The 15,515-nt window shown below is 38.6% G+C and overlaps 1 protein-coding gene across 1 annotated transcript in view; it reads left to right on the top strand.

The window, feature by feature from the left end:
- The first annotated feature begins 1,325 nt into the window (after positions 1 to 1,325).
- The window catches only part of LOC118006357 (complement component C6-like), a 61,372-nt gene continuing 47,182 nt past the window's right edge, over positions 1,326 to 15,515 (top strand). Inside the window, exons 1-5 of the mRNA XM_034998978.1 lie at positions 1,326 to 1,722; positions 5,120 to 5,282; positions 6,725 to 6,881; positions 8,365 to 8,509; positions 12,612 to 12,759. Of these exons, the coding sequence (XP_034854869.1) occupies positions 5,140 to 5,282; positions 6,725 to 6,881; positions 8,365 to 8,509; positions 12,612 to 12,759 (593 nt within the window). The 5' untranslated portion in view covers positions 1,326 to 1,722; positions 5,120 to 5,139. The remainder of the gene's footprint in view (positions 1,723 to 5,119; positions 5,283 to 6,724; positions 6,882 to 8,364; positions 8,510 to 12,611; positions 12,760 to 15,515) is intronic.

The following is a 15,515-nucleotide window of genomic DNA, read 5'->3' as shown; positions in this document are numbered from 1 at the left end:
GGTTCTATAAACTGTGGAATGTGATCTCTTCAGTACATTTAAATCTTTAAAAAATATGTGCTGTCACTTACAAAATTATATATGTATGTATGTTCTTGTGCATGAATGTACTTACATAGAGAGACAACACACATACATATATATATGACTGGGAGTATTTACTCCAAATATTGGAGTGACTTTTGTCTGGTTATTAAAAATGATTTTAATCTTCCATTTATTTGCCTTTCTTTTAAAATAAGAAATAACTATTTTGCTTAAATCTCAAAAGAACTAAAGGTTCGTGTTTCTTAAAGAACTATCCTTCCAGGGAACTACCTTGTTGAGATCAAGTTTTTCTGAGTTAAACTAGAGTTAAAAAGTAAAGCAAACATACCCTTTAACCAAAAGATGAGTCATGTGCCTGGATGCCCCAGCCTGTCCTAGCAAAGGTAAATATCATTTCTTGAGACTCTGGGGCATGCGTAGAAGAAAAAAATATGAAATAAAGAGACTGAAAAAATGTACAAGGAGATGGAAAGGAAGAACCTGCAGCTGGAGGCAAACGAGAGCACCCTCTGAACTGTCGGGTAAGCTACTCCGAACTGCCTTACAGACGGATGGTTCCTGTGAGGCAAGTATATCAGAAGGTGACAGATCAGCATGAGGTGGACTTCCCTCTACACTAGAATTCTCTAAATTCTCACAAAGCCATCTTCAGTGGTTCGGTGGGATTACTGATTTTTAGAGTCCAAGAGAGCTACACAATCGCTTCTCTTCCATGATGGCACCCCGGCCGAAGATTCTTCCTATTTTGTTCCATGTTTCTATGAAAATTGTACAGTAATGGGTAAAATGCCCACATGTCATTGTAGATATTTCCAAAAAGCCTAGAGATGTTAAAAATTAATAAATAAGGAAACATTTGCTCTTATAGCAGGGTCATGGTAATAACAAAATTAGAGAAATAACTATTTGATCAAAAATTATCCTTTTAACATAAAATGATTTTTCCTCATAACAATCAAATGTTATAAAAGGAGACAATACCAATTAGTTCTTTTATTAGCATCTCCTCAAATAAGAAGCTTTGACATTACCATCTTAATTTATAGCATTTTCCAAATCGCCTCAGAATAGGTGGAGAAGAATAGCCAGAGAAGAAATCAGAATAATTTTATAAGGGTTCTGTTCTTGAGGTTTTTGCTGTTAGCTGGAATAAAGTCCATCTATGCTTTTCAAGCTCTTGGAAGTGGAAACAGATACTGTTTGCTGAAAACTGAGAACTGGTAATCTCTTGTAATTCAACTTCCCCCAATCATCTACATGCTGATTCAGCAAAATACTTTAAGAATTTGTTTTTTCTACAATTGAAGGAACTATTCTGGAAGAAAACGATCTCTTCAAAATCTAATAAGAAAAATAAATGAACAACAACAACAACAACATCCTCTCCTGTGTAGGCTTCCTTGTTGAAGCAGTTCTTATATGAGAAGATCCCAATTTGGGGGGCTGGAGGGTAGGGAGGTGGTTGGTCTAGTGGCTGGTTACCAGGGAAACTTCACATTGTTCAGGAGCCTCAGCTCCTGAACCAGCCCTGAAGCCAGTGAAATACCACCCGATCTGGAGTTTGGGTCTGATGTTAAAGACACACTATTCTGTCTGATTACAGGCTAAATTCTGTCTGGACACTCTTTGTCTCACTGTCCTATGGTTCTGTGCTGCTCAGGAAAACCAGGAAAGGTGAGTTACTTACCAGTGAACAAAAATCAGCAGGCAAGTGCCACGGGATCTTTTAATTTTTATGATTCAAATAGATCAGGGCAGTAGCAGCTTATAGATAAGTAGCAGCTTATCTATGAGTTGCACAAAAAAAGCTTGGATAAAAAAACATGGGAAGAATCTTCAGTTTCTGTCTACCCTTCCCAGACAGTGATAATAGATTCTATTCTTTGTATCTCACTCAATACCTAGCAGTTCACAATGGATACTCAAATGTATGTCAATTCCATTTTAAATTGAAGGACATTCAGTCATATGTCAATGATTTTGGTTGCTTTGATTCTAGCATTTTTCTCTGAGTTTGTAGGGAAGTTAAAAAATTTTACTGATTTATTAAGAAGAAATGCTGTCAAGTTTGAGCATATTAGAGAAATAATTTTTGTATCTGATCTCATACTCTTGGTTTGAATGAAGATTTTTTTTTTTGCTGAAGTTTTTTTTTTTTTACCACAAATATGAAACATAAAATGACCACATTAAAATATAATCAGAAACGTACCCTCTGAAACATTTGAGGGAGCCATATTTCAGTAGGGCAATTTGGCAATACCTATTAGTATTTTAAATTTCATGTCATTTGACTAAGCCATCTACTGCTAGGAACACACCCACCGATCCCATGGATATACAACGAAAGTATACTAAGATACAATACAAAGATGTTTATTGCAGTGTGTGTGTATACTAAATGTTTAAATTAGGATAATAGTTAAATCCAATGTAATACATCCATATGGTACAAAACAATACAGGCATTAAAAGGATGAAGTAGATATGCATCTGTCAATACAGAAACATCTTCAAAGTGTATTATGCTGATTATGTGATTATGTGTGGGAAGAGGTTCTGGTTACAGGTAGAAGAGAACTCCAGCCTTATATTTTTCTTTCTGTTCTGTTTAAAATTTTCAAATATAGGCATGTGTTATTTTTACTTCTTTTGAATGTCAGCAGAAATTTTCTGGTTGATTACATTATAAGTCATCTTAATTTTCTTCTTTGTGTATCTTGATACAATTTAGAACTCAATAAACGTTATCAAAGAAATAAGAGGTGGACTAACTAAATTACAAGTGTTTTAAAAAGAAATCGGAATCTCAAAAGGCGTAGTTTTTTATTTCAATCAACTATTACAACAAAGCTGAGATAAAGCAGTTACGCTACAAACTATCAGTCTTGCTAAAACAATGGAAGACAATTAAACAGACAAGTTCATTTCTAAAGTCTATGAAATATCCTTAATTTGGCAGAAATTTTAAGAATAGTATTACAAAAGTGGCTGTAATTATGGACTCAAATTATGATACTCATATTTCATGAAAATCCATTTCTAAACTATTTCCTAGACTCAATTCAAATTTATTCATTATATGTTATGCTTGCTCTCATTCGTCTAAATGCTGAAATGAATAAAACAGACAAAAGAGATCAAGCACCACCATGTTTACATTCTAATAAAGAAGGAAAGAGGGAAGAGGAGATACTTATGTAAACTTAAGTAATAATTTATATATCAAGAGGGGATGTATAACAAAGAAAAATAAAGCAGTGAAGGGGCATAGGAAACACTGGTGGGAAACTGCAATTTCAAATAAAATGGTCAGAGATCTGATTTTAATTGTAAGATGAAAAGTAACTAAAGCCATATTTCTAAATCGTTTTGAATGTGAATAGCCTTATTTAATACCAAAACATATTTTTGGCTTTCACATGATCCTTGCTTCAATTGAGGAGCCCCTAATTTTGAAAAATGCGTGAGCAAAAGCTACAATTAAATTTGTAACACTCTTAAATGTTATTACTAACTTGTAAAACTAATTTTTATTGAGTGATGATTCCATGCCAAGGATTGTTCTAAGCACTTTGCATGAATTTTCTTACTGAATCCTAACAAAAGTCTTACGAAGAAGGTAGAGTGTAATTGCTGTTTTATAGATAATGAAACTGAGGCACAGAAATTAAGTGAATGGCAGGCCTTCTGGGTGCCTCGGTCAGTTAAGTGTCCAACTCTTGGTTTCAGCTCAGGTCATGATCTCAGGGTTGTGGGATCCAGCCCCGTGTCTGCTTGTCCCGCTCCCTCAGCCCCTCCCGCCACTCTAAAATAAGTAAATAAATCTTAAAAAAAAAAAAAAATTAAGTGAATGGCACTTTATCTCTTTAAATGAAAGCTACTATATTTATGACAGCATCATTTTCTGTATATATTTAATCATGTTGCATGTTTTGTTAGAGATATAAAGATCAAAATAGCAACACTGTGGGCAGAGGTTGTTTTGCAAATTCCTTTCAACAACTCACAGATCCTCAAGGCTCCACAGCACACAGAGGGGAGTCACTGGTCAAAGTTTTCTCTGGCATTCAGCTACATCTGGATAAGCGCTCTTGTGGCCTGGGTGGTAGAGTTCAAAGCATCTAGATACTCCAGGAACACAATCATTAGTGTGATCAGAAATCCAATGAAGGGATGCACCTCATCCAAGAATGAGGAGTCCTGGGCACTTAGTTGTCATGCAGTCTCAACATTACTGCCCCTCCTTAAGCCCCAGTTTCCTCATCCATAAAATGAGGGGGTTTAACTTGGAGACTTCAAAGATTCATTTCAGCTCTAACTTCTATGACTCCATAGGTGGAGATAGTTGGGCATTGAACTCTCTCTTTAGCAGGCTTCTAGGATACCAGGAAACTAAATAGAGCTTCCAGAAAAATGCTCGAAATTCCTTCCCCAGTCCCTGAAAACTATGAAAAAATGCCATGTAATTGAATGTATTGCCCACACAAAATGAGCAGTTGTTTTGAAAAGTGTAAGATTAGGGTGCCTGGGTGTCTCAGTCAGTTGAGCATCCAACTCTAGATTTTGGCTCAGGTCATGATCTCAGGTCATGAGGTCAAGCCTCACATGGAGCCTCACATGGAGCCTGGTGATGGGCTCCATGTCAGCATGGAGTCTGCTTGCCCCTCTCCCTCCCTCTGTGCTCCTCACCCCACTTGCATGCTCTCTCTCTCTCAAATAAATAAATCTTATTTTAAAAAAAGAAAAGTATGAGATTATTTAAGAATTTCCATTTTGGAATGAAATATTCTACAAATGTATACAACAGTACTTTGTCTTACAGCCTATCACCAACAGTTGGGAGAAACGTACTAGAACTGGAAGTTGTAACTCTAGGAATATCCACTCTAAAAATATTTAAAAGTAGGATTTGTAGTCATGAGGATGTAAATTTATAGGTGTTAACTAGCCTTAAGGAAGGCAGGGAGATGCAAATGATTCCTAACATCATATCTGATTTTGTAACTGAGAATGACTTGTAAAGTTTTACTCCCAACAAGCATTTGATGTGTATAACATTCCTCTTCAGGGCTTAGAGGCTTTCAAGGCATGGCCAGACACTCCATCTTGTATTTCATCCTCCTGAGTGCTCTGATTGACAAGTGCCAACCCTGTTTCTGTGATCATTACCCATGGGGTCAGTGGTCTACCTGCTCAAAAAGCTGCAATTCTGGAACTCAGAGCAGACAGAGGTGGGTGTGAGCTATGTAGCTTGTCTTTGTGCCATGGGAAACCTCACAGACTTAGCAATATAAAAAATGCCACACTAAGCAATGAGGTGCAAGGGGAAATATATGTGTGTGTGTGTGTGTGTATCTCAAAGTAAGAAATCATAGAATTTGATTTGGCTGTAATTTGCAGTCTTTTCCACGTAAGGTTGAAATGAAGTCTACATTTGTTCTCTTCGTAAAATCAAGGAGTGTCAAAGAAATTTAAATAAGAATATGTGCAATATCTTCTGTTGACTAACTTACTAAGAATCACTTCTCAAGGCTTTTTTCAATCAGTGTGTAACTCCACTTGCCTACAGTTAGTGAGTTAATTATAGAGAATTTTCTACTCATTAAACTGAGTCTAACAGGACCTCAACTGAGCAGCACTATTAGCTATTAGCTTGATCGTTGGCAAGTACGAGAAGGCAAGAAAACTGTGTTTACTTGATAACATTTAATAATTCAGTCTTCTCACCGATTCAGACTACCTACCCCCACAGTTTCTTTAAATCTGTTAGATGTTTCTATTCCATGGAGACGCTCACATAACTTGGGAAGAAAGGCATATATTTAATGTGTTTTAATTATTATAGCTTTTTAGAGACCTATGTTAGAAAACGATTTTTACATGCGCAGTGTGAGTCTCATTAAAATCACCAACTGACTTCCTCAATAAACCATCCACCAAGGATGTTAAAGCTTTTCAGACTCCTTCACTCAAGAGTCCCTCCGTAGCTCTCCACTGCCTACCAAATAAAGCACAACAATCCATACGGTCCCTCTCAGCCAGCACTGCCCAAGCCCATCCCACAAGCTCCACCAGGGACATGTCATGCTCCTCCGCCTCTAATCTTGGCATATGCCTTTCCTTCCACATGCCCTTCCCTTTGATGCCTGGGGGAGTCACATCAATTTTTCAAGATGTATCTATTATTTTCCCTTTGAATCTTTGGCCCCACAGCACTCTGACTCTGTCTCGATCATGATACTTATCAAATTATGTTGTCATATTTTAAGGAATTTGCAGGAACTTTCTTTTTTCTTCTCTTTTCCATCTAGTCCCCTCCAGGAATTCCCTGAGGGCCAGCTTCATGGATGTGTGACCTACACAGTCACACAGGACCACACTGAGAAGGATTCCATGCTTGCTTGGCTTAATGCTCTGCCATTAGTGTCTTAAAATTCTTAATAATTTTTTAATAAGGGGCCCCTCGTTTTCATTTTGCCCTGGGCCCCACAAATTATGAGTCCAGTCCCGACTTCCATTAAGTGGTAAGAACTGCACAGATGCCAATGTCCTGATTTTCCATGAAAATCTTGCCTTTTATTCATTGTGATTCATGTTCAATGATATTTTTCTTATGGGGCTGGAACCACAGTGAATATATTCATTCTAAACAGCTTTCTCCTCACTATTACAGAAAAATAGTGGTTGATCAGTACTATCTGCATAACTTTTGTGACCAGCTTTGCAACAAGCCGGAGACCAGGGAATGTAACTGGCAACGCTGTCCTATCAACTGCCTCCTGGGAGATTATGGACCATGGTCAGACTGTGACCCTTGTGTTGAAAAACAGGTAGGTGACCCATGGGCATCTTCAGGAAATCTGAATCACAATGAAAGACTTGGCTAACTTAGCAGAAGTGCTCAATTTCTGAAAATAAACCATCCCAGCTTCCACTGAGGGAAAATTCCATTTAGCAATTTTTTTTTTTTTTTTTTTTTTGCGAGGGCAGGGGGAGGAGAACTCATTTACATGTTTTACTATCATATGAGCACCAAAAGGAACTTCTGCCCTAATACTGACATTGTACTTACTGAGTTCCAAATTCCATTGCCTCTGAGAGCTCAGAAAGTTCCCTTTGAGAGCTCAGAAAGTAAAAACAGATGCTAGAAAATGGGGATTTCAGTCCAAGGTCTAAAATCAGACAGAAAGGAGGGACGTTAATCAAAAGACTGACTCTTGGCCCTACCTCTAATTTCCCTCTCCCCCAGGAAAGTCCCTCGATTTGTTTATTGTTCCAAGCTGTAGTATTTACCCACACTAGCTCATTCCTGTAAGGGCATTGGCCCACATAAACCCCAGTTACAGCAGTGCTGAGCATTCACACACGAGGGGAAAAAAAGGAACTTATTTATGGAGCATCCACTCTCTGAGGAAAACTGCTCTAGCCCCTTTACTTACATCATCTTACTCAAACTTCACATCAGAGTGTGTTTTCCTACCCTGTTTACAGATGAGGAAGTTATAGCTTATTGGGGAGTAAGTAATTTTCCCAAGAATATACCTCTGATAAATAGAGGTGCTATATTTTTAACTTGGATTTTTCTGACTTCAAAGTCAGTACTTTTTGATCCTGTCCTATTCCTATCCTTCCCTGACTCCCTGTTTTTCTATTCACAATTTAAAATCCTTTAAAATGTGGAGAATGTGTCTACCTTGGTTTCCATGCTGACTTCCTCATGCGGAAGAACCCCCAAATCCTCTCAAATTGACCACACTACCTTTGAGATATGAAAGTGCTGTTGTGGGGCACCTGGGTGGTGCATTTAAGTCTCTGACTCTTGGTTTCAGCTCAGGTCACGATCTCAGGGTCGTGGGCTCCAGCCCCACGTCAGGCTCTGCACTCACAGTGTCTGCTTGAAATTCTCTCTCCCTCTCCCTCTGCTCTTTACGCTTGTGCTCTCTCTCTTTCTCTCTCTCTAAAATAAATAAATAAATCTTTAAAAGTGCTATTGTTACTACCTGGAAGATATACTGCATCAAGATACTCAGTAAATATTTGTGCATTTGATTTATTTTCATATGGTTTCAGAACTGGAAGTTTTAGAAATCCATTGTCCTGCTTTCTCATTTTATAGTTTGGAAAACTGAGGCCCAGAGAGGTGCTGACTTCTCTAAGGGCACAGAGTAATGGAATTGGAAAACTCATTAGTTAATTTAGGAAACATCACTGGAGGAAGAATCACTGCGGTGATTAAGAAGCCCAGTTTTCTTAGATACATTTTGGCTTTGACCCTGCCTCCAAGTTCCTCACCTTTCTCTCCTTTCCTTTCAGTTTAAGGTTAGATCCATCTTGCGCCCCAGTCAGTTTGGAGGACAACCATGTACTGAGCCCCTGGTGACCTTTCAACCATGCATTCCATCTAAGCTCTGCAAAATTGAAGAGGTTGACTGCAAGAATAAGTTCCGCTGTGACAGTGGTAATGTACACTAGAAGATGTTCAGTCTCCACTAAAAATGACTTGACTAAATAAAGTCATTCCAGTTGACTACTAGTAAAAGCCATAACAGAGAAGTCCCACCATATGTTAAGTATGGGGAGACAGGGGTGTTATGGTACCAACTGTCAAGCCATTCATGTATGAAATTATAGCTTTGAAGCTATGATCATCTTGACCATGTACCTGATCCATTTACTCTTCAAGTACTGGTGCCCAGGTCCTTACACTGTGATAAAGAAGGATGAAGACAAAGCAGGAGGAAAAGGAAGACAAGGCAGATACTCATAAGCATTGGCTATTAATAAGTACAAATCTACAATCAGAACCAGCAGCTGAAAGGGAGTGACAGATTTAAAAGATCTTCAGTGTAGTTTATTAAGATAAGTATATTAAGATTAAGATTAAGATATTATGTCAGGGAGATGACTAGAGATAATGTGACAGATTTTCTTGGGTGGTCCGTTGAATGGTTCCAAAGGTAATTCCAAAGGGAAGACTGAAAATGCTTTAAACAGTAGCAACGCTCCCTTCAAGTCCATTACTCATTCAGATATTTAAGTTTCATTAGATTAAGAATGAATATACTTGAATATACTACTTAGTCGTATGTATGCTCTTGCTACTTAATAGCTCTTCAACACCACCATTTTGAACTCTCTAAATCTGATTTCTGCACACTTTTTCAGTAAAGGTCCAGACAGTAAATATTTTAGGCTTTTTGGCCATATGTTCTTTGTTGCAACTACTCAACTTTGGCTCTACAGCATCACAGCTGCCATACGTGGTATATCAAGAAGGGGGCATGGTTGTGTTCCAACCAAATTTTACTTATGAAGACAGGCAGCAGGTGAGTTTGGACCCTGCTTCCTGCCTTCAGCCACAGTTCACTGACCTCTTCTCTAAATAGTCAACTTGATGTTAAAATTGGAATTTCAGATGAATAAAATCCATATCATTTTTGTGTACTCTGGAATACAATGAAAAGTAGAGTATTTATAGCTAAAAAGTAGATCTCAAATTCCATAGAAAATTGACCCCAGACTTTAGATCTAATGTTTCTCTCCTCTTGGTCCTTGCTTCCTGTCTTCAGCTTTGCTGACCTTTTCTGAAAGTCGGACAGGAATGCTGGTGTCAGGATTTTCCCTTGGTGGCCCCCACACCTGCAATATGGTGGCATATGGGTAGGGAGATATACTTCATGGCTACATGCATAAGGTCATATCACAAGCTGACAAAAGAGAGAATATGAAAACAATCTTGCTGGCAATGGCTGAGTAGAATACAGATGTAGGCATTAAATCCAGAATATTAAGATAAAGGTTTAGAATTGAGGGGCAACTATTTGAAGCTTGAAGAACAGTTTTGGAACCAATTACCAGAAAGAACTCCTTTATACAATGGATGTTAAATCTGTGAAATTTACTACAGAAGGGTTTTCTTTGGCCAAAAATATTCACAAGTTTGAGAAGGCTTTAGATACATCCATGGCCCACTGATCCATAATGAGCGATTTCAGGAAAGCTAGTGTGTAAGGACAGGTGATCTCTAGTTCATCAGCAATATATCCACAGAAAGTGATTAAAAAAAAAAACAAAACCTGACTATTGAAACGTATATGCAATGTTTGGTAAGCACCTGCTACCCTGAGCTCTCCTAGTGACCAGATCCCTTCACCAGGAATCCCTAGATCCTCCCATGATCCAGGCACTAAGTGGCCGATCCCTGGCACAGATGTGGTCGGTATCCATTTTGATCAGGTGGTGCCATGGCCTACCAATTGTTAAATATTATTGTTAAATACTGAAGATTATATACTACTTTGCTCTTCTAAAATCACCCATTAATGCCACTCTCAAAAGGAATCAAAGGTTGGATGGACCATTATTTGACTCAGTAGGATGTTTGGCCCTCAATTAACAAAGAACCATTTATCCTAAAGAGAGTTTCCCTCTTCCCTTTCCTCCTTCATGATTGCTGTTCTAGTTCCCCCAAAACTAAATATATGATTTTAATGCATACATGGATCTTTGAGAATTATCCATAAGGCTAATAATCCCCACATGCACTATGCCAATTCCTCTCTCAAAAGTCCTAGTTTTAAGCATAAAGACTAGAGAATTTGTGGCTCGTTATACATATACTAAACTATTGCAGTAACACAAATCAGCTCAAGTAAATAGGAAAAACATGTACAATTTCTAAATGATACATAGCTCCAGATATACATATATAGATGCATGCATTGGCTAAAGCATGCTGACTTCTGTAAATCCTCCACTATCCAAACTGCCCTTCACCTTTCCTGTTCCTTCTTTGGTATGGGATATATTTATAGCTTGCAACATCTCTCCCCTTGTGTTTCCTATTCCGTTGAGTTTCTGTGGCCTGGAACCATTCTCAGCTGTGTCCTATCGGACCTATATCACTCCTGCCACACATTCCTAAACATCACTCAGAAGATGTCCTCTTGCTTTCATCCCTCCCTTTGCTAATAGGTCCTCTTCAATATCCCCAGAAGTACTAAATGCATAGAATTTCTTATATTCAAACGTATCTGGTACCTTGCTCACAAAGCTAGGCTAATGAGAACTATACCCTGCACATATGTCCCTACCTCTGCCTAATAAAATGGGATTTCCTTTTTTTTTTTAGTGTAACTATATCAAAACTTATATTTGCTCCAATTTATAAGTGCGAGTTTCAAAACTTTTTAAAAATGTAATATTTGTTCTTTTTTTCCAATGGAAAAAGCATCTATATTTCAAACTAAATTACACATTCTTTTCTGCCCTGAAAAAAGCAAACAAAACACTAGAGATGTGCTATTTTAAAAACAGAGCATCTTTCAGGTTATATCTTTGGACTCACAGACATCCAATTCCCTCAATATATTCAATCTTGTTTGATTATGGTGCTCATAACTGTAATTCTTTATAATCAAGGTCCAGATACAATACAACATTTTGAATAATCAAAGAAGGAGCCTTAATTACTTTAATTTTTCTCTACCTTCTTATTGAAGATTATTTACCAAAAGAGTTGAAACTAACTGCTTTCTGGGAAACTTTCTATTAATTAAAAAAATGTAATTCAACAGATACCCAATATCCCCAAGCATTTCAGTTAGTCAAAATAGTTCTGCATAGCTGCAGTGAGATGCTGACCACAACTTAAAGTACTTAACCAGATAATCTTGAGTAAAACATTTAACTCAATCTCCTTGTCAGTGAGACCTGTACATCATTGTACAGATGCCAGCATCTCTGATTACAGATGAGAGGCTGGGGGACAGGAGAGGGGCTGTCATTGTACGTAAGTCATCTCGATTTCTGTAATATATCGATTTCCATTGATTCTAAGGATCCTTATGAAATTCAGCAAATTTAAAGAGGAAGGGAATTATCCAGGTAACGGGTTGGCACTGTTTTATAAATTCACTCACTTAACCTGCTACCTACACTAGTACCTAGTGGTTAAAAAAAAATTGTCTTTTTAACTTGTTCAAAAAACAACTAGATATAATAAATTTTATGTTCTTAAACGTAAGATAAAAAAAAAATCACATAGCATTACTCTTAGGTGTCTGGCTCCTTTTACTTAACCGAAAATTTTAGAGATACAATGACAGAATCATCTGTACGTGTGTGTGTGTGTGTGTGTATGTGTATGTATGTGGGTATTCAATTATAGGGTTTTTTAAAAAAATAAAAACAGTGACCTTGAGTTTGTTGTTCTGAATCAAAACAAAAGTCTGAACCTACTGTTGATTTTCTCCTACAGAACATGATTTCTGCAGCAAGCTCACTGGAATGGGAATAGGATTCTAGAATTACCTCTCTTATTTAAGACAATCAGCCCAATGGTGACTAAATAATTCTACAATGATTCTTGTAATCCTACAAAAATAAGGGGAAAATATCAGTTTGGCATCCATTTCCGTATTTCCTAAATCTGTATCAAAAATAATGAAAACTTTCCCTCACCACTCTCCCTTGAAATTTAAAGCACTCACTCGTTTCAAATCTTAAATATCTTCTCAAACAATCATGTGTTGTTAATGTCGTTTGCTTTTCTTGACCAGGCCGCTGCATTGCCAGCAAGTTAGAATGCAACGGAGAAAATGACTGTGGGGACAACTCGGATGAAAGGAACTGTGGAAGAACGAAAGCAGTGTGCCTGGGGAAGAAGCAGCATATTCCCATCCCCAGCGTACAGCTGATGGGCGCTGGGTAAGTAGTGTCTCTTCGTTTGCGGGAGTAAAGGCATCTCAGGAGGAATGAGCTGGAAGCAGCAGTGAAGCGATGAGACACATGATTGTCCACCTTCCCCATTACCCTCTTATTACTCCCACCAGCCCTGTCTCCCACACGTGGCTGCCCTGCTCAGGCAGTGTGTGGCCATGATCCTCACTCCCATTTTCACCCTCAGTCTGTACCAGGCAATGCTAGGGGTGGTTCATAAACATGGTTTGTTTCCATTCTCATCTATCCTTCTGACAGCTCTGGGGTGAATCAGGCAAACTGGTGCCAGGGTGGATTCATTCCTGGGGCTAGGTCTTGAATGGGTGAGTAACCAATCAGAAAAGCACAGTTTCCTCATCTGTATGTTGGATGACTACAAACCGATTTGAAGTTCTGTCCTAAGAATTCCTAATTCGAGTTGATTTCTGTGAGAGTGCTTCAATCTCATCTTATCAATGTGCAGAAATGGTTTCCTTCTTTTCCTTTCCCTGGAAGAAAACCTCAGCCCAAAATTCCCACTGGATAATCACATTTCCTAAGGTTCTGATTGATGAGGGGTGACATTACAAATTCACCTCTTGTTCAGTTGATCTAGACTCTAGAGTTACAGATGGGGAGGACCACATGCTATGTGTACTTTGGCAGAAGGACCATGTGGCCCTCTGCCAACCAGAGCTGTTATCCCAAGGTTTCTCAGAAATGAGCAAAACCTGCTGGCTCGGGGACAGCCAGTCCTCTCCCCGCCTCTCCAGGGACTGAGAATTTTAAGAGCTGCTTACTGGAATCCCTTTCTAATCTGCTGGCCTTAGAATCTCTGCCCCTTCTCTAGCACATTTCTACCCAAAAAAGGTAGCCTTCTGGTTTGCTGTCCCTCTTTTTAAGTGCATCTCTCCAAGGAAGAATTTAACAAGACATACCAACATTCCTACATTGCCAGCGCCAGTCACCAGGTCTTAAACCTAAAGCAAGAATCAGGCAATAATAGCATGCTCTTTGTTTTTTCTCAGGCTCAACCAAGGTACAAATGCATACACACACGGATACACAGGTACACACCTGCGAATGTGTGTGTGTGTGTGTGTAATTTTTAATGGAATTTTTAAAGTTATAAAATATGACACATAAAGCCAAATTAGATTAAAAAACCACTTTAAAAACTTAAAATATGAAAGACCATGATGTATTTGAAAGAGCAAAATATTTAAGGTCAACTTAAATACCAAGGAGGGGAGGAGAAAGAACAAAGCCGAAAATTGCAACATAGTTGACTTAACTCCTAAAAGACTCCTCAGGCATGCCCTGATAGAACCACCTCCAGAAAACTATCTTCGGGCTCCCTGCTACCTTCAGAGATTCCTCATGACCTGGGAGCCATTTTTTCTCAAGCCCTTTCTTGTTTGTGACAAACTCATAAGTACATTGTATAAGACAGTACAAGGTCAACAGTTTTTTACCTCATTGATCCCTCTCAACTCGGAAAACAAAAATGAATGAGTCTTAAAACACCTGTGTTTGTCAGGCTCCCATAAGTAGTCTGGAACGTTTTTTCCCAGACCAATTCCTCATACTTTCTCCGTCAACTATCCATTGATAAAAATTCAAATATGGATGAGAACAAACATCAAATTGTGCTTGCAGCTATTTGAGTATGAGATCCATGTTACAAAAACCACAGGAATCAGGCCTTAAAAAAAAAAAAAAAAAGCTTTATTGAGGTATAATTCACATACCAGTTCTCCTCCTAGGTACCTCTTTTCCTCTCACATGATCACCCTTCTCACAATGCTCTGACACCAGAAGTAGGGGGTTCCCCCAAGTCAATCTCTGTGACACCAACTGGGTGTCCTACAGTTGGACTCAATTCTGACACTTTCTACCTTAAGGTAGTGTCAGATGCCACAGGTGAAGGGCTCGGTCCCACAAGACCAGCCCCCCTCTGATGCTAATCACAAGTCCAAATTGTCACCTGTGATTCTGACACCTAGGAGGTTTTCAGGACCCCCTCCTCTTTGCTTTATTTGATAGAACGGCTCACAGAACTCAGTAAAACAATTTACTTACTGTTGTTAAAAAACAAAATTCAACGGAGTAAATGAAGATCTAATTGGCTTTATTCAATGATTCGTGAATCAGGCAGATAGAAAAGAGCTCCGAGGAGCTATACAAAATGGAAGACTTTTATGGGCAGAATGAAGCAGAGCAAGGAAATTTCTGCGAAGAGTGGATTCTGTCAGGCAAGGTCACCTTCCTTTGAGGGAAGGCAGGGGTTGATCAGGCAGATTACCTCACTAGTGCTGACCAGATAATTCCACATTGCTGTTTAAAGGTCACATTCTTGGAAGAGGCAATTAAGAACTGCAATTAGGTGAGGCATTAGGCTTGCTGACATGAAGCTTAGCCCAAGTGACTCCATTTTGTTATTTCTTTCCTTTTTTAAATACTGTTTACCAGTTTATTATAAAATGATGTAAAAAAGAATACAGATGAACTTCCAGATGGGAGAGATTAAGTAAGGCAAGGTATGTGGGAAGGGGCGTGGAGCTTCCATGCCCACCCCCAGGCACACCATTCCATGTGTTTACCAACTCAGAAGCAATCTGAACCCCACAGTTGTATGATTTTTATGGAGGCTCCATCATGTAGGGATGATTGATCATTGATTCCATTTCCAGCCCCTCTCCCTTCTCTGGAGATGGGAGATAAGGCTGAATATTCTAAGCTTCTAAACATGGGTTGGTCTTTCT

The sequence above is a fragment of the Mirounga leonina genome, unplaced genomic scaffold (genome assembly GCF_011800145.1).
Source record: "Mirounga leonina isolate KUSES-001 unplaced genomic scaffold, KU_Mleo_1.0 Mir_96, whole genome shotgun sequence".
Lineage (NCBI taxonomy): Eukaryota > Metazoa > Chordata > Mammalia > Carnivora > Phocidae > Mirounga > Mirounga leonina.
The sequence above is the reverse complement of the archived record's forward strand: the minus strand, read 5'-3'. Positions and strand labels throughout refer to the sequence as shown.